The 26,847-nt window shown below is 48.0% G+C and overlaps 1 protein-coding gene across 2 annotated transcripts; it reads left to right on the top strand.

Moving 5' to 3' along the window:
• The first annotated feature begins 551 nt into the window (after window positions 1-551).
• Window positions 552-26,797, top strand: nbeal1 (neurobeachin-like 1). 2 transcript variants are annotated; one of them, XM_063877714.1, is made up of 55 exons: window positions 552-624; window positions 1,828-2,110; window positions 6,798-6,889; window positions 7,524-7,685; window positions 7,781-7,862; window positions 7,965-8,092; window positions 8,200-8,282; window positions 9,095-9,180; window positions 9,314-9,686; window positions 9,775-9,881; window positions 10,271-10,357; window positions 11,581-11,664; window positions 11,755-11,853; window positions 11,924-12,495; window positions 12,573-12,705; window positions 12,801-12,920; window positions 12,992-13,295; window positions 13,382-13,467; window positions 13,603-13,692; window positions 13,766-13,937; window positions 14,019-14,152; window positions 14,923-15,082; window positions 15,402-15,504; window positions 15,584-15,743; window positions 15,917-16,075; window positions 16,182-16,341; window positions 16,683-16,771; window positions 16,863-17,426; window positions 17,543-17,718; window positions 17,853-18,141; window positions 18,205-18,513; window positions 18,598-18,747; window positions 18,831-18,988; window positions 19,085-19,209; window positions 19,561-19,687; window positions 19,777-19,925; window positions 19,997-20,130; window positions 20,204-20,305; window positions 20,391-20,486; window positions 20,570-20,694; window positions 20,771-20,911; window positions 20,985-21,115; window positions 21,271-21,380; window positions 21,830-21,947; window positions 22,080-22,177; window positions 22,263-22,379; window positions 22,492-22,581; window positions 22,658-22,767; window positions 22,900-23,072; window positions 23,186-23,280; window positions 23,441-23,557; window positions 23,640-23,801; window positions 23,889-24,037; window positions 24,190-24,325; window positions 25,070-26,797. In XM_063877714.1, exons 2-55 carry the CDS (start codon window positions 2,060-2,062, stop codon window positions 25,163-25,165), a joined length of 8,223 nt encoding a protein of 2,740 aa, XP_063733784.1. In that variant the 5' UTR covers window positions 552-624; window positions 1,828-2,059; the 3' UTR covers window positions 25,166-26,797. The 2 variants fall into 2 exon arrangements, with proteins under 2 accessions (XP_063733784.1, XP_063733785.1); XM_063877715.1 differs by lacking the exon at window positions 10,271-10,357.
• The last annotated feature ends 50 nt before the right edge of the window (window positions 26,798-26,847 follow it).

Genomic DNA, 26,847 nt, shown 5'->3' with positions numbered 1-26,847 from the left:
ATAGTCACAGAAATATCAATAGCAGTGCTCCACTTCCTCCACTAGAGAGAGCCACACTCAAACAGATGAAGTTCTGCAACCAAGCCCATCTCTTAGCAACCACGTAGCTCCACATCGACAACGTAAAGTGCAAAAAAGGTCGCAAACACAGCCAGTGTCATGATGAAAATCTTACCATCCTCGTGTTTCACATTTATTATTTGTGATTGTTTCAGAAACCATCAAATAAACATGTATTCTGTATTGAAAGTGAAGTTTAATCCTGAAAACATCCGCTTTTACTTCATTGTATTCTGTTTCCTGTTGTCCTATCACAATAAAAGTTCTGGTTTAATAAGTTATTCTTGTTATTTTGACTCTTTTTTTTAAAGACATTTTTGATTAATATTATTACATGTGCACTATCTGTTTTGTTTTCCTTTGTGATGCTGCTCTAACACCTGTATTTGTTAATAAATAAAGGTCCATGTTATCTTGTCGTACTTTGTCGTCCCTTGTCTTATTTTGGATTAAATGACGTTAACCGGAAGTTGCTGTTAACCATGTGCGCTGTTATTTTTTCCGCCAACTTAACACATTTACGACAACTCTGGAGACGGCGTCAGCTGACAGTTCGGTACACAGGTGAGTGGTCTTAGTTTATCGACGGGTTTAATACCTTTTTTTTTTACCACGTATACATTTATATTTTATGCTTTAAAGGAGACATGTGTATCCGGGCTGGATAGGGAGGACGAGGCGTTTCTGTCACATGAGAAGGAGGAGGAGGAGGAGAAATGGAGGCTAACAAATACAAAAAATAGCCTTTTTCTTTGACAGCTTAAGGTCGACAGATACAGGGATATTCAGCTCTCATTAGACACGTTTTTTAAAGCACACAACATGAGCAGACATGAATAATAGTGAGTGTGTTGCCGTGTAGTTAACATTGCCTCAGAACTGGATACAGACCCAGTTCCTTCCTATGAGAGATACTCAGTTAGTATCAATAATGTGTGCTTTCCTTCTCTATATTTAATAAGTAATCTCATTAATTATCATTCCATGCCTTTATTAACCTGCTATGCCACTTTTTATGTAACACTGTCAATCCCTAATGAAGGAATTCTGATTCTGACGCATGAAGCTCAAAATGACCTGAGCAAGAGTACCCGGATGTGGGCATACTGAGCATGCGCAGTGGACTTTTTCTCCTTTCACTCCCGCCTCCTAGCGCTCTGCTCTAAATTGTCTAATTAAGATATACTTTAATTGGGGATATTTATAAAGAAAGGCATTGCATATAATTAGAAAAATGAAAAAGAGTTGAAAATAAACAAGTTATAAAATATAGACATTTCAAAATACAAAATAAAACTAATGATTTAAATAAGGGCTTTAAAAGTGTTCATGCAGAGTGGTTTATTTGGCTCAAAATATAATATATAAGCTGATTTATAGACCTTTCTTTCCCGATGTAAGTCAATGGGCGGAAAAGTCATTTTGGTCCCAATGACGTCATGGACTGCCAGGGAAGTTGTAGTACCACTGTTTGGCCGCTATGCAAATTAGCTTCACTTCCTGGGGGCTTTAGAGCACCGATACTGGATGCATTCTGCTGGCAGTTAACACTTTCTTTCACAAAACATCCGCCTCCATGTCAAGTGTGTGTTGTCATTGATAGTGCAAACACTGCTGGGAATACAGAGGTGGAAGCAGTACTGTGTTACAAGTAGATGGCCTTTGTTAAAAAAGGTAAAAGTAGTAAAGTATTGGCATCAAATTATAAAGTACAAGACAAAAAAGTACTGATTCTGAATTCACAATTGTCTATGTTGTCATTGATAGTGCAAACACTGCTGGGAATACCCTCTGGAACCCGAGGAAAAGCTGCAGAAGTGGAATTAAAGCGCCAAATCCTGTGCTGCCTCTGCCATGGAATAATTCTGGGAGCATTTTTAGCATCTTTTAGAAGGAGTGCTACACCTGTGCCATGGTGTGGAGCGTTGGGGGTCAGCAGCGGCGGTTTAGCTCATGACTGAAAAACATGAAGCAGCCAGGGAAGTGACACTACAGCGCCATGGCATCCAAAGAGAGACTGTACGAGGTCTGGATGCTCTACTGCACCAAGGTAAGGACGCACTCCCTCTGGGGCTGTTCTGACTCACGAGAAAGAGCCAGGGGAAATGTCATTAGGTGAAGTAAGGGGCAGCGTGATGGGATTCCCCCCAGGCACAGAGGTGAAAGACTCAAAGGTTTTACGCACAGCCGCTACAGGGAAGTTATGGCAATGTTTTTAGACCGCGCATTTTTGCTACAGTCAGTGGTAAATAGTGACAGACATTTTTAAACCGAAGTCACTGATTGCAATAATTGTGTGGCAATGTTTGGCATCTTTTTTAACCACGCGTTTCACTTTTCAGGATCTAAACGCCTCTAAAACAGCACATAAAACATTATAGGGCTCTGAAATTGCTCCAATTAGACCCAGACTAATGGCATTGCCTGCCGATCCTGCAGGATTCATTGGAACGGGACACAGCGGTTTATACATTAGCATGGTTTCTTATGCTTCTTGTGGTATTGTCAGGTTTTAATATTAATTTATGGTAGGAATTTCTCCTAATGCTGCAGGAAACGGTGCAGTGCATGTAGGAAATGTGTTTGTTTTCCCCGTGGAGATGAATGGATGACAGTAGTGCAGACGGTACCCCTTGAGTCAGCTGCTAGCTAGATTTAATTCACTTGGCAATAAAACTCACGCACATCCTGGCGTCCAATCAAAACGGCCTGCCTGAGCCTCTCCTCACGTGAGCTTGGCACACTCCGACCGTAATCCCTCACAAAAACACACACTGTGCATGAACCTCTCTGAAATATTTACCCTTATAAAAGCAAAGATATTTATATCATGACCACGAAGAAGAAGTGAAGTATGCTTGCTTCAAGTGTAGGTGTTTGGGGTGCATACCATTCGGACCATGCTGCCGTCCTCACACACTTGTCACAGTCTCTTGTGAGAAAGCCGGCATTAGCTGCAAGCATACACATTGCATTTGTTCTAGCAGGAGTGTGTGTTTGCATTGACTAACTAAGCATTACACTGGGAGGAGGGATCATTTCATTTCGTCCTGGCTGCAAGCCAAGGGTCCACAGGGCCAATAGTTCTCTGTGTGAGGCAGAAGAGACGCTGAGAGAAAGAGAGGCTTTTTAATAAATATAGGTAGCGGCCCCTGAGCGGCTGAAATGTCAGGTATGGCTGCCGGCATGAATCAGATGAGGAATGTTGGTATGAGTGTTTCACAACAAGCCTTTCTGCCATGGTTTTACTACACATGCATTAAGGATTGACTCCCAGATATTGACATCTTCAGTCCAAGTAGAAACATAGCATGCAACTTTGAAGGCTATTTCATACGGCTGCAACTCCGACTAACATATTGAGTATTAGTAAAGCCAGGCAAGTTGAGACTTTAAAAAACAGTCCGTTATGTAAGATTCCTTTGAAAGGTGTTTGTTTTTTCCATCTGTTTAATGATTGACAAAGCAGTGGATCACTCTGCTTTGTGTCAGAGGTCAACACTTGAAAGTGGAAGAGGTTGGGTTTGTGTTTAAACAGATGTGTGACGCTTCAATTAATGTCTTAAAATCTAACATATGAAGTTTTAAATATCGCATTTAAGTGTGTCTTCACATGCATTGAGAGTGCATGGAATGTAACTATCTATGAAAGTGCAAAGTGCGTCAATAATATGAACAAATCTCAGTATTTTCCTCCTTCATAAATCATTTGAATGGGTGGAATAATAATGTGTAATTGGATTGAAAAGATCCTTCTCCTTCAAATGCATGCTCAGTTTGTTTCCACTCGTACCTTAAGGTTATTCTTTATTACGTGGAAAGTCTTGATCATTGCATTTGTAAATATATACCTGTATTTACTGTATGTAAAGAGTGTGATGGTTGGACTTTAACACCTTGAGACCTCTTCAGGTATCTCATGCACAGTAGGTAGGTGTGTGTTAGTAAACGGGTGAAGCTTTCAGACAGTCCCTAATGTATGAATTTCAATCTGCAGAAGTTGCAAGGCCTGACTTGCAGAGAACTGATAGGTCACAGAGGAAAGCTAAGGCTGTTACATAACCAGCGATCCTCTTAACGGCCTGTCAGTGGTTTGTGTTTTGTGCTGGAAAACCGTACGGAACACACCGAGCGCTCTTGGTTTCAGCAGCATATTATCCAGCTTGTCAGAGAAAGTGGAGCTTTTAGAAGACGTCTGAATCGTGCCAGTTACTCTCTTTAAGCTGCAGAAAAGCCCTTTTTAATTCTCAACCACAGAGAGCATGCCTCAACAACCAGAGCCGAACACTCCTGCGTTCACTTGGTCACTTACAACCTTCCCTGCCACATTTAGCTTATTGCATTTTAGGGAGTCAAGAGAAACGAAGAGAGGAGAAATGAAGCCAAATCGGAGACGAAAGTGCCTCGGTTTCACATATTTTCCCAAGTAGATTACTCCGGTCTTTCTCCCCGGCTCTGCTGCCTGTTTCCTCGCTACGGTTTAATCTCTGTTGTCACACACAGACATACAGACAACGCCTCACACACACTCGGGTTTTAGTTGATGCGCTGATATGCAAAGTTGGTTGCCTCGGGGGAAGCTTTCTCTCTCAGTGCAGCTTGTTTTATTCTGCCACCCTTCTTGCTTCTCAGGTTCCTCTGTGCTATGATCATCTGGAAACACACTGATGTCACTGACAGTGTGTGGCTTATCCCTTGGGGAACTTCAGGTTATTTAATTGAGTAAAAGTACGATGAACACACTGAAAAAGTTCTTTCTTTCAGGCTAAAGTAAATGACCTCCCACCAATGCCCTCTTTAAATACACTCAGTGATGTCATGAGATGTCTACTGGGAGGAGACCTTTTAAACATTGTGGTTTCAGTGACTCGATGCCACTTCTTCCACCAAACCCGGTCACTCTCAGTCTCCAGACCGCGCCCGTCTGGAGGCTGCTGCAGCATAAAGAGCAATCTGATAATAATAGATCAATCAATCAATCTAATTAGTGAGCAACATGCAGAGAGCATATCCTGTTTAAAACAACTGCAAAGCAGTAATTCAAAGGATGCATGGTTTAAACAGTCAAGGTAACCTGCTATCAATTAAAGGTCCATCCTGGTGTCTTAAAGTCCAATGAGAGGTCTTAAAATGTCTTGTTTTGTCCGCCCAGTGCCACAACACCGCACTTACACTCTTAATTGATTTTCCTGCTGATGCAATAACCTGCTCTCCTGGGGTCTTATTATTAGTTGGGAGGGTTTCCTTTCACATAATACACGTTTCTCGTTTCATTCTGTCAATCAGGAGTGCATCGATCTGCGTTGACCTTCCCAGAGGTCCTCTTGGACGGATCGTAAGGAATGTGATTCAGTAATGGGAATTGTTTGGGTCACATTAGGGGCTTTTGTTAGAGTTAGGACAAGGTGGCTGCTGTTGAGCGTCCTACTTGTACATCATTATGTGTGGATAAACACAGCCATGCAGAGCAGGGTGTGTCCGCCACAGTCCCAACCCTCAATGGGCATCTGTGCTCCCAAGCTGCTGCCTAAAAGAGGACATTCTTTCACACACACACACACACACACACACACACACACACACACACACACACACACACACACACACACACACACACACACACACACACACACACACTTATTCAGTCACTTGAGAGTGAAGCGTCTGGCATGAATCATCATCTCATTTTCTGGCAGTGACATAAAGACAATGGAGTATTTAGAGATCAGTTTTAGAATATGCTATTCACACGTGGCTGATGTCTGTCTCCTTCTTACACACACACACACACACACACACACACACACACACACACACACACACACACACACACACACACACACACACACACACACACACACACACACACACACACAGACCAGTATGGCAGTTTTGTTCTGATGACTTCATAGCTTCCTGCTTCGTTCTGGCTGATGTCCACCCTGACACGCAGACAGAAGCTCAGTCCGTCTCTGCTCTTTATCCAAACTGCACTCATCTGCAAATAGTGTGCAGAATCCAAGTGGGCAAACGCTTCAGTGCATATAAGATAAAGTCATTCTCCTTTCATTGCATCACTGGTTAGATTAGCCTCAGGATACATTTTCAGCTTCAGAGTGACAAATGTCTCACCAGCTGTGACAGAGGAGGACAATATGCACCCTGAATGCATGCCTTTGTGATCCCTATCTTCCCAGTGAGCAGGTTTTTCTAGTTGCTGTGTGTGTGTTTAGTGTCCTGTGTGTTATTAAGGGGATTTTAAACCACTGTGACCGAGCCTTCCTCTGTTGCCATCCCGTCTTTTTCTCTGGGCATTGTTCCAGGAATTTAGGAAATGTCAATCAGCCGGCTCCCCCCCCCCCCCCCCTCTCACAATCCAGCCGTGCCTGTTTTCCAACAGGTGCATGTTTCCACGCCCTGAACGATAAGACACACCTGAGACATTCTTCAGGTGCTTGTCATGTTTGAGTAGACATCTAAATCTCATTTTTAATCCTGGTGTTTAGTTAGCACTTCATATCTCACTCTCACTTTATAGAAGCCTTATAGTGATTGCTACAGTCACAACAGGAAGAGGAAGGTCATGTTTCCTATCGATTGTCGCTATTATACTAAACTGTGAAGAGACAAACACACACACACACACACACACACACACACACACACACACACACACACACACACACACACACACACACTCTATGCCACCAACTACATCGTCTTCCTTATCTCCTCAGAGGGATCCAGAATACCTGAAGATATGGCTGGAGATTTTCATCAGCTCCTATGAGCGGTGCCTGGACGTGGACTTTGAAAAGCCACCTTCGAGGTAACGTGTGCAAAACTGATGTGTGGTTTATTTTTTTTTAAGGAAAACTGTGACGTCCAACAAAGTGCTTGCTTTGCTCTTCATGTAAACAACAAATAAAAAAGATAGCCCTGACATCCTCCTCTGTTTTACCTTTAAGAATCCCCCTCTCTGCATTAGGTCATTACATTTCTCTGTACTTGCATGAGTCATCGATACCGTGCACGACCCAAAATAGCACGGTCACACCAGATGCTTTTGTGCAGGATGTGCACACATGATGCAGCTTAATGTGAGACACAGAGGAGGAAGTGTTTTGATTCCTAATGAGTCAAATGTTAGCGTGGCGGTAAAGCCATGTGATAGTGTGCATCCTTGACTCCTTCCTTCATCCTCCTCCCTTGCTTTGTGTCACCCTCTCTTTTCACCACCCTCTTCCTCTGCAGCTGCCACATCTGCACACTTTACTCTCTCTCTTTCTGTCACATGATCACTGTTTTTCCTAAATGTATGAATGCAGGAGGCATGTGTGTGTGATTGAGCGCAGCATAATATCAAATGTGTGTGCTGCACATCCACCACCATCCAAATCAATGCATAGCTCAACCCTGCTCCTGCAATCTCAGAGAGACTCATCCAGCTTCTGTGTCTCCAGGCCAGATGAGCTTCCTCCCGTGTTGACGCTCCTCCCGGACAACATCTTGCAGGTTCTGCGCCACCAGCTGCTGCAGTGCGTCCAGAAGGCCTCCGACGGCCTGGAGCCCGAGCAGCAAAACCTGGCTCTGCTGCTGCTCAAGTTCCTCATCATCATCTGCAGGTCCGGGGGGGTGAACGTGCACAAACATCACAGGAAGCAGGAGTTTGGGACGTATGAGCTAATGGGTGTCCTGTCCTTTGCATGATTTCTGATAGGAACCTGTCCAATGTGGAGGAGATCGGCACCTGCTCTTACATCAATCACATCATCAACATGACGACGCTCTACATCCAGCAGGTGTGTTTTCTCGGGACGACCAATTAAAGGAGTCTGAATGAGCACAATTCTGAAGATTTAAAAGAATGCTTTGTGGAGATAACAGTTCTTTGTGTGTTTCAGCTGAAGAGCAAGACGAAGGAGAAGGAGATGGCTGACCAGAGCCAGGCGGAGGAGTTCGTCCGTCACGCTCTGGCATTCTGCGAGAGCCTCTACGACCCGTACCGAAACTGGAGGCATCGAACCTGCGGGTAACAACGTCCTGCAGCTTTTGCATTAATTGCTCATCGTGTGCTTCGCTTGGTTTGATGTCTTTTCTAAACTGTCCCCCCCCCCCCCCCCCCCCCCCCCCCTGCAGGCAGCAGCTGGGGACAGTTGAGCGGAGCAGACAGAAGTACAAAGCAGCCCCGCTCACTGTCGAGTTTGTCCCTTTCTTTTACCGTAAGTTTCCTGTTTTTTTCATTCCACTTCTCAATCTCACGGTGGCTTATTTGCAAACACGGTTATGTGATAGCGCTGGCTGTGTTTGGTTAGCATTTGCATGGGCTCAGCGTGGATGACGAAACAAACGTCTACTTCATAAGGTCTCATCTCCTCTCCTTGTTCCTCTCCACTTCTACTTTTTAGTTCCCTTGTTCACTATCCTCTCCTTTTCCTTTCCTTTAATCCTCTCTCCTGTCCTTGTTGTTGATCCTCTTGTTGCCTCCTCTCCTCTGTCTGTTCCTTCCCTTTTCTACTCCCCTCTTCTTTTTGACTCTCTCTAAACTCTTCCTTCTGTCCTGTGTCATGTGGGCCGCTGCTGTGGTTTCGTACCAAAGATATCATCCAACCAGTGTGTGTTTCCGAGAGAGCCAGTTTGTTTTGATACAGAAAATGTTCCTTTCCCTGTTCGAGCTCTATATATACATACTTTTAATATGGTATCGTGATCTGGATAAAGAGAGCAGACATCCCGGATCCGAGACGTCACATCTCTTCTCCCTAATCAGACGAATGAGTTAATGGATGACTGGGACCAGAATGGACCACCGTGACCCCTGTGTGCTAAACTGAGGCCTTTATCTTATCTTTGTAGATATCCTTTTAGCGTGTTTAAAAGAGTAGATAAAGATGTATCTGTGTTTGTTTACATACAAAAAATACAACATGCTTTGGTTGTAATTGCATAGCAGACATTACACTGTGTGTGTGTGTGTGTGTGTGTGTGTGTGTGTGTGTGTGTGTGTGGGTGTGGGGTGTGTGTGTGGTTTCAGAGTGCTTCCAGGAGAGCGAGCACCTGAAGGAGAGTCTGAAATGCTGCCTGCTGCACCTGTTTGGAGCCATAGTAGCTGGTGATCAGGTAAACGTGGACGAACTGAAGGTTTTAAGTAGACAGGCCTGATTCCATAATAACACACACCTTATCGCCTCTGTCTGGGTGTGTTTGAAGAGATGACTCCTGCTCTTACTGACCCCTGAACCTGTGCTTCCAGAGGAACGCTCTGCTGGCCATCTCTCCGGCCACCATGGAGGTGTTGATGCGGGTTTTGTCCGACTGCTCGATGGGCAGCTGCTCTTCGGAGGAGGGCGAGGACTGGGACAGTGAAGCCCCTGACCGCAAGGCTCTGCTGACGCTGGGCTGCCTGCGGGAGGTAGTGCAGCGCCTCTTGGCCTCCAGCTCCGACCAGCGGCAGGTGGAGATCGCCTCGGTGCTGGACCACTACTTCAAGCTGCTGAACTCGGACCCGGCCGCCATCGTTGCCTCCCAGCAGCAGCAGCAGCAGCAGCAGAAGCAGCAAGCCAGGGTCCCGACGCTCGGGCGACACTGGGAGAGCAGATTTGTGGCGCTGCAAGTGAACATGCTAGGTAAGGAGCTCAATAAGCAACACTTAGGGATGTTTTCAGCAGGAAAATGTGAAGTGAATGTGACGTATTCTACTCTGTCTCCATCCAGACACCATCAGGGAGATGTTCCTGTGCTCAGACAGACCCGTTCTCCAAGCCATCTTCCTCAATAGCAACTGCTTCGAGCATCTGGCACGCCTCCTGCAGAACAGCAAGGTAACGGCACGGGTGTTTCATCTAAATATAACCTGAGTGTGAGTGAGTGGATCTGCTGTCTGATATTCCTGATGCTTCCACTCCAGAACTGGGTCAAAGTGAGCGGTATTATTACACACCTTTTATCCGTAGACAACAGAGTCAAAATATAAGTCAAATGCAGATGTTATCTTGGATTGGTCGTGTACAGGAGGAGCATTTTGCCCACCTTGCATGCGTGCCTCCCTGGATCACCAACACAGTGACCTCTGCTGATGGTCATGGCTTCTAACCTCCCACTTACAACACCCTCCCCCCTCAACCCTGCACCACTCTCCCTTGTTTCTCTCTCTCTATGAACCTGCTGTGTTGATGTGTATTGTGTGTGTGTGTGTGTGTGTGTGTCTCAGCTGGTTAACGCTAGGTGCACGGCGGCAGACAAGGACCAGAAAGATATAACCAACAACAGGTTACAGACAGGAGAGAGGGACACTCAGGTACTGCCGGGGAAAATAAAGCCCCTCCTCACCTAACCTGATCCCCTCTCCCCCCCACACCGCCCACCTTCACCCCACCTGAGCCACATGGCCAATCCACAGCAAGACCCTGCTTTGTCTGTCTTAATCACTTGTAATTGGATCAGGGCTTTACAGAAAGACTTGCTGAATCATTAGACAGGTTCTTTGTGATCATATTTAACATCTCTAATTTAAATAATAACACCTTAACTCCCACTGTCTTTTATTTAGAGCATGTAGAACTCATGGGAAAGAGCATTAAAATGCTCCAATGTTGCGCAATACTTTGGGTACCAACTGGCATGGCTTTATCACTGGTGTACCTCACTCAATGGGATATATAATACCCACAAATCTCCCCTTTACATGCATGCTTATCTTACTCCTGTACCATGCAGTCTTGGAGGAAAACATCCTGCAGTTTTTGAGTAATTATGCTATTTTAAATGCCGTCTTGCTGTGGAGTGACCACCGTGCCTCTTACTCAGCTGTCATGTAATTTTAATTGACTTTCCTCAAGCATCCCTCACTCCCTCCCCATTGTCCTGGTTTTCTGCGGCATACTGTGGGTAATGCTATCACGTCAGCCTGGTGTGTGTTCTCACAGAGTCTCCCGGACTCCGTGATGAAGCCTTAAGTGTTTGATTGTGTTGCCACCGTCCCTCTCCAGCTGGTCCGAGGCTCTCCTGTAGGAATCAGCTGCATGCTTTATCCTGCAACCAGTTCAGAGCCGTGAGCAGGACAGAGCTGGACGGAGATGTGTTGATTTCTCATTTGGTTTGTGTTTGATGGGTTGCATGCTTCTTTTTTTTGTGGATGTTTGAGGGAAAAGAAGTCTGTGTGTGGAGGTGGGTAGTACTTCATGTATCGTTCATAATGAAAGCTTCCTGCTCCAGATAGATCATAATGCTATCAAAAGGAGTGTTATTTGTCCCGCCTGGAGCAGAAAGACACCTTCCTTATCTGCACTGCAGCCTCTCCTGCAGTCTTTCTAACCATCATCGATGATTTTACTCACATTTACACACACACTAAGCAATCAAACTGCATAAATCTACCCAGGTCTCATCATGTTATCATTGCAAACATTGAAAGTAGCTTTTAAATGTATGCATGCAACATCTGGAGGAGATTTGCTTCCAATCAACATACTCTGCACTTTCTAAATATGGCTGCAGTGATTGAGAAGTCTGGTCTTTCAGGTGTTTCAAGGGCGGCTCGACTCCCTCGCTGTAGCAACCATCAAGGCCCTGACAACAGTGATGCACAAATCACCTGCTGCAAAGGTAACGGACTCACAGGAAGCGCCTTCGTCTTTAAGATGTCCTCGTGTTGTTGCTCTCTGTCTGATTTCATGTTTGGATTTATTCTTGCAGGAGGTGTTCAAGGAGAGGATCGGTTACAATCACCTGTACGAGGTGCTCACCTCGCTGGGCCAGCCGTCACGACACCTTCTCAAAGAGCTGATGAACATGGTGAGAGACGGGGGGTTTGGTGTTTTTATGAGATGTGTTGTTGTTGTTAATGGTTGGTGTGTTTGTGTAGGCGGTGGAGGGCGAGCACACGTCAGTGGGGCTCCTGGGCATCAGCAACGTGGAGCCCTTGCTGCTGCTGGTCCAGTGGCTGCCGGAGCTGGACTCCTCGGAGCAGCAGCTCTTCACGGCCGACTGGCTGCGCCGCCTCAGCTGCCTGAACCGGCAGACCCGCGCCACATGTGTCAACGCCGCCATGGTGATGCGAGCGCTGTCGGGCTTGGAGCGCCACCAGCGCCTGCATCGAGCCTGCGCCGAGAGCCTCTTCGGGCTGGTGGGCTCGCTGGGCTCCCAGTCTCTGAGCGCCAAGGAACTCCTGGGACTCCTGCGCCTCCTCAGGCCTCACGAACCCAATCACGCTCACCCGTACGTAGGTCCCGCCCTCAGAGCCCTGCTGGCCATGGTGCGGAAGCAGGGCCTGGAGAGCGCCATGCAGTACTTTGACCTGTCGCCCAGCATGGCGGGTATCGTGGTTCCGACAGTGCAGCGCTGGCCCGGTGCCGCCTTCAGCTTCATCGCCTGGCTGTCGTTGGATCAGGACCAGCTGGGCCCGGTGAGCAAGGACAAGAGGAAGCAGCTCTACAGGTGAGAGGAGGAGGAGAACCAATATCATATCGTCATGGTTCCTTTTGGATTCTGATTTATTTCTCTTGTATTCTCAGCTTCTTCACCCCCGGAGGGACGGGGTTCGAGGCCTTCATCAGCTCAGAGGGTGTGTTGGTGGTGGCTGTCTGCACCAAGAAGGAGTACGTCACCGTCATGCTGCCCGACTACTGCTTCTGTGACTCCCTCTGGGTGAGTTAACCACGTCAGCTTTTGAAATAAACGTAGATTATTATATCTAATTAAACAGAGCAGGATTAAAGGAAGTGCTGCATTTCTGTTTACAGCACAGCATCGGGGTGGTGCACGTCCCAGGGAAGAGGCCTTTTGGACAGAGTCTGGTCTACATTTATGTGGACGGACAGCAGAAACTGTCGGCCCCCCTCAAGTATCCCACCATGACAGATGTGAGTCATCCAACACTTTCTGTCACGATGCACTAAATGGAAAATGAATAACTCCCTCTTCGATTCCTCAGCCGTTCATCTCCTGCTGCATCGGCTCGGCGGGCCACCGGACCACCACTCCCCCGCCCTCCCAGATCCCAGACCCTCCCTCCGCCTCCACGCCCACCACTCGCTCGTCGCTGGGCGCCATCTTGTCTCCGCAGACGTGGGGCGGGCTGCTGGGAGGAAAACCCGAGTCCGTCACAAAGCTCATCTCCGCAGGGACCCAGGACAGCGAGTGGGGGAGTCCCACCTCACTGCAGGGCCAGCTGGGCAGCGTCATGGTCTTCCACGAACCCCTGCAGCCCAACCACATCAAAGCCATCTGTAGTGCCGGTGAGTGAAGGGAGGGAGGACAGTATTTAATAAGCAGGCAACGAGGCGGTGTTTTAACCCTCCTTCACCCCCCTGATCCTCCACAGGTCCAAACTGCATCTCTCCTTTCAAAACCCAGGAGTCAGAACTCGGCGACCTCTCCACCAAACTGCTGCTTCACTATTCGCCCAAGGTGATCAGACACACTGAGCGTAACATATCCATCACATGCTGTCATGAGGAGAAGCATGCATCCCTTAAAAGTAGATCCATTTATACATTTGTGACACTTGACTCCCTCTTCTTATCCCTGTCTTTGCGTCCACAGGCGTGCAGGAACCCCATCTGTCTGGACCTGTCTCCGAACATGCTGCACGGGCGCCTGACTGGGAATAAAGTTGTCAACTGGGATATAAAGGTGGGAGAGTTACCCCTGTGTTCACAGAGAGCTTGCATGACATCGATGTAACTTGTGTTTGTTTCCGCTGCAGGATATGATCAACTGTGTGGGCGGCCTGCTGGTGCTCATCCCCGTCCTGGAGCAGTTGTCCCTGATCACTCCCGATCAACAAACCAGTGATCCCGGGTCGGACTTCATCACCCCGGATGTGACGACTCCGGCCGACGGTGATTGGGTCATCCTCCCGTCCAACAGAGCTTCAGGTCTGCACGCATATCAGATCTCAGCATAGCTATGAAACGTGGGTAAAAAAACAAACAATGTATTATTTGTTTTTCGTGCAGAGGCCCGTCTGGAGAAGAATCTGGTGGCCACCTTCCTGTTGGTGCTGAAGCATTTCCTGCAGAGACACCTTATCAACCAGGAGAATCTGCTGCACTCGCATGGTGTGGGTACAGTGGGAGCGCTGCTGCAGAAGGTGTGTGCATAATTTGGGCTTTGCAATGATTGCATGTCATTGCCATCACTTTTCTCTTAAAAATAGTCTGAAGAGAAACAAATTAAAGTTAAAAATGCACTTTTTCTTGAGAGCAAACCAATTTGAAATAAGAATTATGAAAGGCTTACAATGACAGTTTACTCTAGAGACCTTAATCTCATGCCTACCTGCAATGTGTGCCCTCAAAACAATGCACGTTAGTTACATTTAGCTGTAGTTTACACAGAAAATGCAGGATTTAAAGGGATGCATTAATGCCCCAGATCTCCAGCTGCAGAAAAGAAACAAGCCTCTTGCTTTTCTATAAATTCAAACCGGTTTGGTTGGATGAAAAGCTCCTCGAGTGAATTAATTGACCTCAGATACCCTTTGTCTGTTGTCCTGTGTCTCTGTTTGTCTTCTCCTTTGTGTCTCATCTCTCTCTCTTCCCTGTTTCATGAGCCTCAGCATTTATTTGTTTATCGCAGCTGAGGAAATACCTCCTAATCAGCGTTTGCATCAGGGGAAAATATAGAGACTGGGATACAAGAAAGTGTCTCAGTGCAGGAACCACATTAATGTGTGTGTGTGTGTGTGTGTGTGTGTGTGTGTGTGTGTGTGTGTGTGTGTGTGTGTGTGTGTGTGTGTGTGTGTGTGTGTGTGTGTGTGTGTGTGTGTGTGTGTGTGTGTGTGTGTGTGTGTGTGTGTGTGTGTGTGTGTGTGTGTGTGTGTGTGTGTGTGTGTGTGTGTGTGTGTGTGTGTGTGTGTAGCTGCCAGCCGGTCACGTGGATGTCAGCGTTCTGGTCGCCATGCAGCTGCTGATCGAACAGGTGACGTTTGAGAAGAACCAGGCTCTGTTGCTGCAACTTCACACACACCTGCTGTTCAACTTCAACATCTGGAACAAAGGAGACTTCCCTCTGCGCATAGGTAAGATCCGTGTGTATGTTTTTGTTATAATTACCCGTTTCTTGAGGCAGAAATTGAGAAAATAGCCAACTATTTTAGTATTTTAAAGAAGTGTATGCACCATATCTCATGCACACCAGTTTGCATATTTAAGTGAATTATTGGAGACATTTCTCTAACTCCAGATCTTTACACACATCATGCAGAAATCAAAGTGAAAAAGAGGCATTTATTTTGTATTCTCTTTCTTATTTCCCCTGAATTTAAAGGGGGAGTACGTCTGTTGTTTCCTCAGCGCTGTGTTTCAGCTCTAAGTTCTTCTCCTTTTGTGTTTATGAAGGTCATATCCAGTACATGTCCACCGTCATCAAAGATAACAGGAAGCTGTTCAGAAAGAAATATGGCGTTCAGTTCCTTTTGGACACCATACGTCTTTATTACGGGTAAGATTCCTCTCCTTTAAAGTTCATCCCTGTCCTTCATATTCATGTATTCTCTGAAGCAATGTGCTCTGTACCTCAGGAAGACCAGCCATAAAGACAGTGACCTGAGTGAGGATGACATTCGGACCGTGCGGGCGTCTCTCTGCGGACTCATCAAGTATTACATCAGCAAGGGCATGTCGCAGGAGGAGATGCACAGCATTCTGGGATACGTCGCCGCCATCGGAGACGAGGACCAGGTAAAGGATCGATCAGACATTCTCTTGGTTGAAGTTGCATTAAAGCCACCTAGCATGCTGGAGTTTGGATCAGGGGAAAAGCAAAACCAACCCTCCATTCTCCTCATCCATCTCTCTACACTCTGGTACTTCTTCTCTTACTTAAGTAAGGGATCTGGTGTGTTGTGTTGCAGTTGTGTGGGATGCTGGAGTTGTTGCTCAGCCTCCTTCAGACGAGTCAGGCCAGGGACCAGATCTTTCTGCTGCTCTTTGAGCCGGCAGCGGCCGACTCCTGCTACGCTCTGCTGCTCAACAACAAGCACTCGGACCGACTCAGAGAGCTCGTCTTCAAGGTGCGTCACGGCCCACTACTGCCATTAGTTAGGGAAGTTCCTGGAATGCACTTCTAGAGAGCCAGCTGTTTTAATGATGTGCTGGTGTGTTGTTTTTCCCACTCAGTTGTTTGAGCGCATGTTGCGCTGCGACCGCGTCTACGAGAAGAATAAGCAGCGCCTGCGTCTCAGGGAGGCGGGATACTCCGGCCTGTCGCTGCTCTTCTCTGAACTTCACATCACTCCCACACTCATCCGCTGTCTCCTCAACCAGGTCCTGCACACAGGTCAGGTTTACACACAGGAACAAATGACATACTTGTATACTTTTATGTCATATCCAGTTACTTTAACCTCATTTTGAGCAAAAAATGGACAAAAGGATAATGAGATATAGAGAATTTTTGTCCATCCAGCTCTCTCCTCGCCTGCTCCATTAATCTCCTCTTAATTATAATGTATTCAGCCTACTTTGAAGCTCTTAGTTAGTTATTTTGTTTTATCTGCAAAATTTCAGACCAATAGTTGATCAACAAGCTCAGGCTCTCCTGCCTTTTGTAGTAAACAGACGCGCGGATCAGTACCATGCACAGTTGCATTACTGTGAAACTGTGTCTGAAATCTGCAGATACTGTGGTGAACTACAAGGACATGATGGCTCTGGTGCAGCTCACTCACCGGGCCGGACCCGGGGTACGCCTGCTCGTCTGCAAAAGGGTGAGGAAGCACTTAGACCTGCTCACATACAGGAAGAAATAGTTCTCTGGAGCCGTGCATTTACTCAGTGGTTTTCCCCGTTTGTCTTCAGGTTTACCAGCTGCTTCAATCCCAACAAGATGCTGCCGTGCAGATCTCCCGGCAGCAGTGTTGGCAGGACACCCTCATGCGCCTCTACCTGCGGGGGGAAGGCTCTTTGCCTCTGCGTGGCTCGGACACCATCAGCACCTGCAGCCTGGACCTCGGCCGACCAGGCGGCTCGAACCGCCTGGAGCTTCCTCTGGAGAGGAGGTCGAGGACGGGCAGCCGCCTGGAGGACGACCGGCTCAGCGTCGGGGAAACGCGCTCCGTGGACAGTCTGGAGAACGGGGACGTCATCTCCCTGCTGGACACGCCGTCTTCCTCAGCCTCCACCAAGCCCTGGGTGGTGGGGAAGTCTGGGGGCTTGACGCTGGATCTGTCCCACCTGCAGGGCTTCGAGGGCGGGGACAGCGGCAGCCAGACGCCCGGCAGCGCTCCGAGCACGCCGTCGCCTCTGGAGACATTGAAGCCTTTCCCAGGGAGCGGCGCAGACCAAGATGCAACGCCCTCCGTGACTGAGGACAGCTTCCTGTTCAGCGACAACATCTCACTGGGGGAGTCCTTCAACAACGAGGTGGGGCTGAGACGTTCAGGAGGGACAGAGATTTGTGGTGCAGTTTGGTTGGATGTGAGAAACCTATGACCCTATTTAAAGTGCTATTCCTTTTCTTGGTGTGGTGTGGCCCCTAGCGAGCGGAAGAGGAGCTGTGCAGCATGCTGCTGGAGATCGTGCTGTGTGTGATGTGGAGAGGCGTCGAAGGCTCGGATGATTCAGCGTGGCTGGAGAGAGGCCAGGTGTTCTCGGCTCTCACCAAACTGGCAACCGCCAACGAGCTGCTGCTTCCTGTCGACCAAATCAAGCTCAGGTCAGCACTTAACACTGCCTGTTATTACGGGAACGTTGTTACAGAAAAGAATAGCTGGAGACGAAAGAAATGGAGCACTATTACTGTAGATTAAACGCTGCGAAGTCCACTGAAACCCTGCTCTCCTCCTGCAGTCTGATGGAGCGTATGTTGGAGTGGGCGGTGTGCGATAACCGCGAGGCGTCGGCCGCCACTCTGCCGCAGCACACGGAGAACGCTGTGCGGCTGCTGCACATGGTTCAGGACTTCCTGCAGGCGGAGGGGCTGGTGAGCCCGGCGCTGTGGACGGAGAAGGTCCTGGAGGAGACGGTGACGCTGATGGACAGCCTCATGGTGTGGTACTCCTCCGGCTCGCAGTGGTTCCAGCTCTCGCAGGTCGGACTCCGGCTGCTGCTGGGCTTCATGGCGCAGGAGGATCCAGAGGTGAGATGTTTTCCACATTATACTTCTTTAAGTGTTTGTGACTCTAAATGCCCTCTGACCCAGGTGTGTGCCATGGCCACCGCAAAGCTGAACGGCATCCTGCAGACCAAGGAGGTGTCAAGCCAGGACGAGGCCTGCTACCTGCTGGGGAAGGTGGAGGGCATTCTGCGGCGCTCCATCCAGGCGCAGACGGAGGAGACGTACTCCTTCCTGGTTCCTCTGCTGCGGACGCTGCTCTCCAAGGTGCACCGCCTTCTCTACATGGAGCTGCACCTCCCCCAGCTGCCCGACACCAACGGCAGCCCGTCCTTCTTCGAAGACTTCCAGCTGTACTGCAAATCCCCAGAGTGGCGGGTCTACCTCGACAAATACGTACGGGATCACAGTAGATTATATTTGATATGCATCTGTTAAAACATGTGATGGAGCAGTTCTCCTTTGTGCTTTTGACTTCAGATCATCCCGTACATGAAGCAGTATGAAATTGAGACCTTCAGTCAGGGTCACGAGACCATGGCGCTCTACTGGAAGGAATGCTACGAGGCGTTCATGGTCAGCCTGCACAAGAGGGAGAGGGAGAGGGGGGAGAGCAAGATCCGCTTCCAGGTAAGTCGGATTCTTAAAAAAGCGTCTGATTAATGAAGCCTTTTTCCCTCACACTCTCTAATGCATAAACTCTACCTCTGCAGGAGCAATTTGTGGAGCCGTTCTCCCGGCGCGGCCGCCAGGAGAACCTGCGCTACAACAGCATGTTGAAGCAGCAGCACAGCCAGAACAGCGCCACCCTCAGGCAGTGGAAGGCAGCGCGCCGAGGGCTGGTGTGTGAGAGAGGGCCGTGGGCCGACAGGTATTAAATCACATTAACTTTCTTGTATTTATTATTTACTTTCTACTATAGGAAGAGGAGCATTTCAACTTTGTGTTGTCGTGTTTTTCCTCACAGGCAGCAGGACGAGATGCACTGGAGGGTTTCCAGTGCGGAGAACTTCTCCCGCATGAGGCTGAAGCTGGTGCGTAATTACAACTTCGATCCACACCGAGAGGCCAGCGCTCTCAGAGACAACCTGGGTAAGAAAACACGCCTCCCTCGCTTCCTTTTTAGTGGGTGCAGTTTGGTTATGTCTCTTGTTTATGCATGCTTTAAAAGATTTAGCTGCACTTGTGGCTCTATTTGGCAGCAAAAAGCACCTTTTCCAGTAAATAAATAAAGTAAATGGACGTGATGATGAGGGATAAGTGTGTGTACTGTGTGTCATGATACAGCCTGTCCTTAATACAGATGTTAAGTTGGGCTATCCTTTAAATCTGAGGTTTTTCCAGCTAATTTTCCAGCAGTTCCATGCGATATTAACATCTGCACCATCGCTGGATACGTCTTCTCTGAGTTTAATTATCTCCCGTCTCTGTTGCTCCTCTCAGGCGTCCATCAGCAGCGAGTCAACCCCGAGTCTCTGCTGCTGGAGGCCGTGAAGCAGGTGAAGGTGAGCGACCTGGAAGATGACATCCTGGATCTGCCGGAGGACGATCCTGCTGCCGCCAGCAACCAGTGAGCAGCACACACTGGTGGAGACTTGCTGATAATAGATTTTATATAACAGATACTGAATCAGGATATCCTTGGTCTTTGTCCTGCAGGGTGGAGGTAGAGGAGGCGGGTCAGAAGGAGAAACTGGTCCTCTGGGAGGACTGCGAGCTGGTGACCGTGGTGGACGTGGTGCCCGGCCGCCTGGAGCTCACCACCCAGCACATCTACTTCTACGACAGCAGCCAGGAGAAGGAGGAAGGTGAGGACACACAGTGAGCGGAGGTGGTGGAGGATAATAGAGAAGGAACTTTAACTTGTCTTTCCTTTAAGGAGTGGGCCATGACTTCAAGTGGCCTCTCTCTCAGATCCGAGAGGTCCATCTGCGGCGCTACAACCTCCGCCGCTCGGCCCTGGAGATCTTCCTCATCGACCAGACCAATTACTTCCTGAACTTCAAGAAGGAGGTGAAGAAATGTAGCTTCAATGCACAAGAATTCTCTTTTCTTTGTATTGTTTTAACTCTGCTGTGATCAACAGGTGAGGAATAAAGTCTACAGCCGCATGTTGCTGCTGCGATCGCTCAGCCTGTACGGGACCCGCTCCCCTCAGGAGCTCCTCAAAGCGTCTGGACTCTCACAGGTCAGGAGCTCTAGCACACAACAAGGTAGTTAAATGTACGATTGGTTTCTTCATTTTGTGATTAAAAACCTCCTGTTTTTCACAGAAATGGGTGAACAGGGAGATTTCCAACTTCGACTACTTGATGCAACTCAACACGATCGCAGGCAGGACGTACAACAACCTCGCCCAATACCCAGTGGTATGTTCCTCCCGTGTCTCGTCGAGTGAATGCCTGCAACATGTCTCGTTTAGCCTCTCAAATATGAGGATTTTGTGTTCCAGTTCCCCTGGATCCTAGCTGACTACACTTCAGAGGAGCTGGACCTGTCCGACCCTCGGGTTTTCCGGGATCTCTCAAAGCCTGTGGCGGTTCTTAACGAACGCAACGCCAAGGCAGTGCGAGAGAAGTGCGTGTCATCTCCATCCATCCTCAGAAATTAAACAGAATTGAGGCAGACGCATAACTTGTCTTTTGTCCATCAGGTATGAGAGTTTCGAGGATCCAACGGGAACCATCGACAGGTTCCATTACGGCACCCACTACTCCAACGCTGCCGGGGTGATGCACTACCTCATGAGAGTGGAGCCCTTCACCTCGCTGCACATCCAGCTGCAGAGCGGACGGTTAGTGAGCTCAAGGAGAAGTGTAGGAATACTGTCTCTCTACTGGAGTAAACGTTCTCTATCTTCTTCTCAGGTTCGATTGCGCCGACCGGCAGTTCCACTCGATCCCGGCCACGTGGCAGACGCTCATGGACAACCCCAATGACGTGAAGGAGCTCATCCCTGAGTTCTTCTACTTCCCAGAATTCCTGGAGAACAAAAACGGTGAGCTTTGAATATCGAATATGGGATTTTGCCATCACAAATCTGATGTTTTCTGAAGGGAGAGACGCCCTTCTATCATTCCCAGGATTGAAGGACTTTCTTAAGCATGTTTTTTTTTAATCATTTGCTCATTTCTTTCCCGTCCTGTCGTTCAGGTTTCGATCTGGGTCGCTTGCAGATCTCCAAGGAACGAGTGAATGACGTTGTTCTGCCAAAATGGGCCAAGTCCCCGGAGGATTTCATCTACAAACACCGCAAAGCCCTGGTGAGATCAGCTTTACTTCTGCTGCTGCTGTGTGACTTTGACCTCTTTTAGTGGCAATTATGGTACAAGATCTTAGCATTTGTGCCACTAATTAGACTTTCTAATAAGTCATCTTATTGCATTGAGTGTTTGCAGAATATTTCTCCTGATTTTTGTTCAATTTTACAACATTTTCTCCCCTGCTTAGTAAACTCTTAAGCCTCTCACAAGTCTCCGTCTTTATTCCCCACAGTTGTTCACCTTAGGGGCTCTCTTAAGTAGATTTGTGAATAGCTTGAGTCTGTACCAGTATCAAGTATTAACTCTTAAGAGGAAGTTCTTGAACATTTTGTCCCTAGAAGCTCAGAAACTAGCACATATACTTTATATACGTCAGAGATCGGATCATGAATCTACTCTCTACATGTGTGTGTTGTTTCTGACCTCAGTGTGCACTTGTTTTGCGACAGGAGTCTGAGAACGTGTCGGCTCACCTTCACGAGTGGATCGATCTGATCTTTGGGTACAAGCAGCGGGGCCCTGCAGCCGTGGAGGCCCTCAACGTCTTCTACTACTGCACGTATGAAGGTAAGGCAAACGGGACACTCGTGCATTTCTATAGGGATGTTTTCAGTGCTTGTTTTTGATTAAGGAGCTTCAAAAGAGCATGCATGAAAGTGAGGCGCTGCAGGGTTGTGCATAAAGAGTATGGTGTTGCAGGAGCGGTGGACCTCGACGCCATCACTGACGAAAAGGAGCGCAAGGCCCTGGAAGGCATGATCAGCAATTTCGGACAGACACCCTGCCAGTTACTCAAGGTACACAGTAGATGCATGAAACCCCTCACACCATGAGCTGCTGAAGGTCTGTATGAGTTTGAGAGATTTCCTATTCGTGCATCAGGAGCCGCATCCGGTGCGTCTGTCTCAGGAGGAGGTGGAGAAGAGGAAGGCTCAGCTGGACTCGTCTCCTCTTAACATGTTCGAGCACCTCGGCGACCTCAAGTCCTTCTTTGTGGAGGTCTGATCCCAGCTGCTCAGGATGCAAAGTCAAAATGCATCTCCAGAACAATATAAGTGAACCGATCCCGCGACAATAAGCCGGATTTAATACCTTTGATTTCCTGCTACAGGGCATCAGTGACAACGTGCCGATAGTGAAGGCCGTGGTGCCGAAGAACCAGTCCCATTCCTTCATCACCCAGGGGAGCCCGGACACCATGGTGAGCCGCAGTGCTAATGCTAACGGTCTTTATAATAATAATAATAAGTGTGTTTAAAGTGTGTCTCTCTCTCCAGGTGACGGTGAGTAAGAACTGCCTGGTCGGGACCCATGGGTGGCTGCCTTACAACAAGAACATCTCCAACTACTTCACCTTCATCAAGGACCCCACTGTGTCCAATGCAAAGTGAGACAGCTGCACACACACACACACACACACACACACACACACACACACACACACACACACACACACACACACATCTTGTTAAATACAGAAGAAAGTGTCCCCATGCATTGTCTCTCCATCTTCACCCAGGACGCAGCGCTTCCTCTCCGGGCCCTTCGCCCCCGGTGTAGAGGTCACAGCCGGGCTGTTCGTCGTGTCCCACGATGGAAAGCTGCTCTTCAGCGGGGGCCACTGGGACAACAGCCTGCGGGTCACCTCGCTGCTCAGGGGCAAGACTGTCGGACAGCACATCCGACACATGGGTAAACACACACACACACACACACACACACACACACACACACACACACACACACACACACACACACACCTCAGTTCGATGAAGTGTAGTAATCCCTGGATGTGTGTCCTGCAGACATTGTGACCTGCTTGTCGACAGACCACTGCGGCATCCACCTGATATCTGGCTCCAGAGACATGACCTGCATGGTGTGGCAGGTGCTGCAGCAGGTAAGAACCCCCAGCATCTCCAAATACTTACTCATTGTTCTCCCTTTTTAGGTCAGACGAGCACACGTCCTCTCTCTCTCTCTCTCTCTCTCTCTTCTCTCTCTCTCTCTCTCTCTCTCTCTCTCTCTCTCTCTCAGTGTGTTGTGTTTGCTTCCTGCAGGGTGGAGCTCCCGTTGGTCTGCATCCCAAACCGGTGCAGGTGTTGTACGGACACACGGACGAGGTGGTGAGCGTCAGCATCAGCACCGAGCTGGACATGGCTGTGTCTGGATCACGGGTAAGCGCACACACCTTTACACATTAATACTGTGTGTGTGTGTGTGTGTGTGTGTGTAATGTAATGTAATGTGTGTTTCCAGGACGGGACGGTGATCATCCACACGGTGCGTCGCGGTCAGTACATGCGTTGCTTACGGCCGCCGTGCGACAGCTCCCTGCCGCTCTCCATCCTCCACCTGGCCGTGTCCTGGGAGGGTCACCTGCTTGTTCACACCTGCATCGAGGGCAAGGCCACGCTCAAGGTGCATCAAATAAAATACAGCACAAAGGTAACGCTGCAGCCCGTTAATATATAGCTTACTAACACGTGTTTTGTTTCCTCCTCCCAGGATAAGAACGCCCTGCACCTTTACTCTGTGAATGGGAAGCACCTGTGCAGCGAGCCTCTGAAGGAGCAGCTGACTGACATGTGTGTGTCAGGAGAGTATGTGGTCATCGGCAGCGAGCAGGGATACCTGACCATCCGGGACCTCTACAGGTAGACCCTCCACAGGGCTGTGTAAAGAACCATGGATGGATGGATGGATGGATGGATTGATTGATTGATTGATTGATTGATTGATTGATTGATTGATTGATTGATTGATTGATTGATTGATTGATTGATTGATTGATTGTCCCTCCCGTCAGTCTGTCTCTGTGTTCGGAGCCCATGGCCATGAGGGTGCCGGTGCGCTGCGTGTCGGTGACGAAGGAGCAGAGCCACGTCCTGGTCGGCCTGGAGGACGGAAAGCTGATCATCGTGGGCGTGGGCAAGCCGGCGGAGGTAAAGCACTCGCTGAGGAACTACATCGCTCAGAGTCTGGAGGGATCGCCGCTCATGGCCTCCCCCCTGATGGCTCCTCTCAGAGCCCGATCGCCTACCCGGCTGCTGCACCAGCGCGACCAGCTGGTTTTCAGCCCCGGCTCCCATAAACCCCGGCGACTCTAGCTCACCCATCGCTGTAGATCTGACAGATAAGACCCTCCTCGTCCACTACTCAGGGATGGTTGTCGCCCACAGTTTGGCTTCATTCCTCCCTAACAAACACACATTTTAGATCTGAGCCACACACAGATTTATCACATTCCTTCAGCGCACAGCTGAGCGGACACGACTGTGACGTACCTCGTTCTGTTGTTTCAAAGTATTTGGCATCGGTGTGATATTTAGGGATGAAGTCCCAGCACTGTTGTTTGCCTGAAGTGTCATTATGTGTTGTAACCAATATGCTGTGAAACTAATTAACGCTTCTGCAGATTTAAGCCATATTAGCAGAGTAGCTACAATCTAATAATGCAAACTATAAATCGTACGCCAAGATAGACTAGATGTTCATCGCACCTCTTCATCTTTCTTTGCCTCACCAAAGTGATTATTATTTTCTTCAATGCTTCAATCAATGAACTAATCAATCACTCATGAATCATATCCTTTCCGTTTCCTTTGACTTCACACTCCCCCCCCCCCCCCCCCCCACCCTCTCCTTCATCCCACCTCCTCCTCCTCCTCTTCCTCCACTCTTCTCAGATGCGCTCGGGCCAGATCACGAGGAAGCTGTGGGGCAGCAAGAAACTGACGCACATTTCCTCGGGGGAAACGGTGTACAAAACGCAGCACGACTGACCCAACCTTCCACATTCCTGTCACACAGTCACCTCCATACCCATCAAAGTCATCCAGTGTGAAGAACTCCTTCCTGCATGTGTGTGTGATTTTGGATTGAGATCACGGCGCTGGCGCTGTTGTTTGAATCCAGAAGTAAAACCAGCCTCAGCACCACCATAACACTACAAACTATCCCCAGCCATCGTCCTTTTTTACCTGATGTGTGTGTGTGTGTGTGTGTGTGTGTGTGTGTGTGTGTGTGTGTGTGTGTGTGTGTGTGTGTGTAGTGGATATTCTGTCAAAATATAGTTTAAAGCGTCTCTTAGTTTGCCTTAAAGCTGCCACACAGCAGCACCATCACTCACAGGACCTCTCCGGTTCTTGTTTATATCGTCTTTATTTTTATTCCTGGTTTCTTCGGGTCTTCTGTTGGTTTTTGGACAGATTTATGCATGAACCTAACAACCTCTGTTCGTCTGCACGGCATTTTTTTTTGGACCATTTTGAGATTGAGAAGCAGACTTAGTGATGGGGGACTTATTTTAGGCTTAGATTGACTTGTTTTGTTCTAGAAACATCTGTCTTTAATGTTAGAAACACTACAGGCGTGAGGATGTATCACAGAGCCACACAACACATCATCGAATGTTTTTAAGTTACTTGAATCCATGTTTATTTATAAGTAAAGGTAGCAGTCTTTAAAATCACACCTTGTCTCTTGAACACCGGTTCTCAAACTGTAACGACTGTTAGGAGACCTGCAAAAGAAGAAGGAATAATAAAGGGCTCTACGAGATGTCAGTGTTAACAGCAATACAGCTTTTATTTTCCGTCTTCCTACAGCTTATGGAACAACACATGCTCCCTAATTCTCTCCTTTATTCATCATTGCCTCATCCTTTATTTCTGCTTCTCCTTCCTGCTCATTGTGAAGTGACTGAGTTTGTCTTTATAACGCGAGAAGGTTTTTGCATGCCTCGAGTGTGTGAAACATCAGCATCACAAACAGCCACAGCGTGAAGCTCCTGTGGATGTAATTTATATTTTTGCACCATACCTGTGTGTGTCTGATTGTGTGTGTGTGTGTGTGTGAGGACATGCCGATGATGCATGTTTATTTTTTATAGCTGTTGATGTGGTGTTTGGAATTTTTGGGTCTTATTTAAATGTCACAACAAGACCAATCTGTGTCCTTCTTTTTGAGACTTACTGTCATTTTCTGAGTTCCTCATTTGTCGTCCAGACCACTGTTTGAGTTGTTCCACGACTGCAACAAACGGAGTGCCTTTTTATCCCAGCGTGGCATTGACACAGGTTTCTTATCATCACCGAAGCTTATCGTCCCGACCTTTTAGTGTAAATCAAAGCAGCATTCCAGATGATAAATCTTCCCAGTTTCAACGGGAAGAGCATAGGACTTCAAAACTAAAAACTATTTTGTGTCTTCTTGTGTCACCAAATGTGTATATCTGTGATTATTTATGAATACAGTATATAATGTACAGCATGATTTTTATTTCAGCGTATTTGAAATGTACTTTTTGCACTTTCCAGGTACTAAAATTGTTTTAACTTGGCTCCCTTAATCTGTATAAACTGCTTTATATACACAAGTGGAAAAATGATCATTAAAGTCTTGTCTAGATTTAAGTGATTGAGGTGTGTGTGTTTTTAAGAGTGGACACAGAAACACCCAGGTG

The sequence above is a fragment of the Eleginops maclovinus genome, chromosome 24, assembly GCF_036324505.1.
Source record: "Eleginops maclovinus isolate JMC-PN-2008 ecotype Puerto Natales chromosome 24, JC_Emac_rtc_rv5, whole genome shotgun sequence".
NCBI lineage: Eukaryota > Metazoa > Chordata > Actinopteri > Perciformes > Eleginopidae > Eleginops > Eleginops maclovinus.
This window is presented reverse-complemented; position numbering and strand designations above follow the sequence as displayed.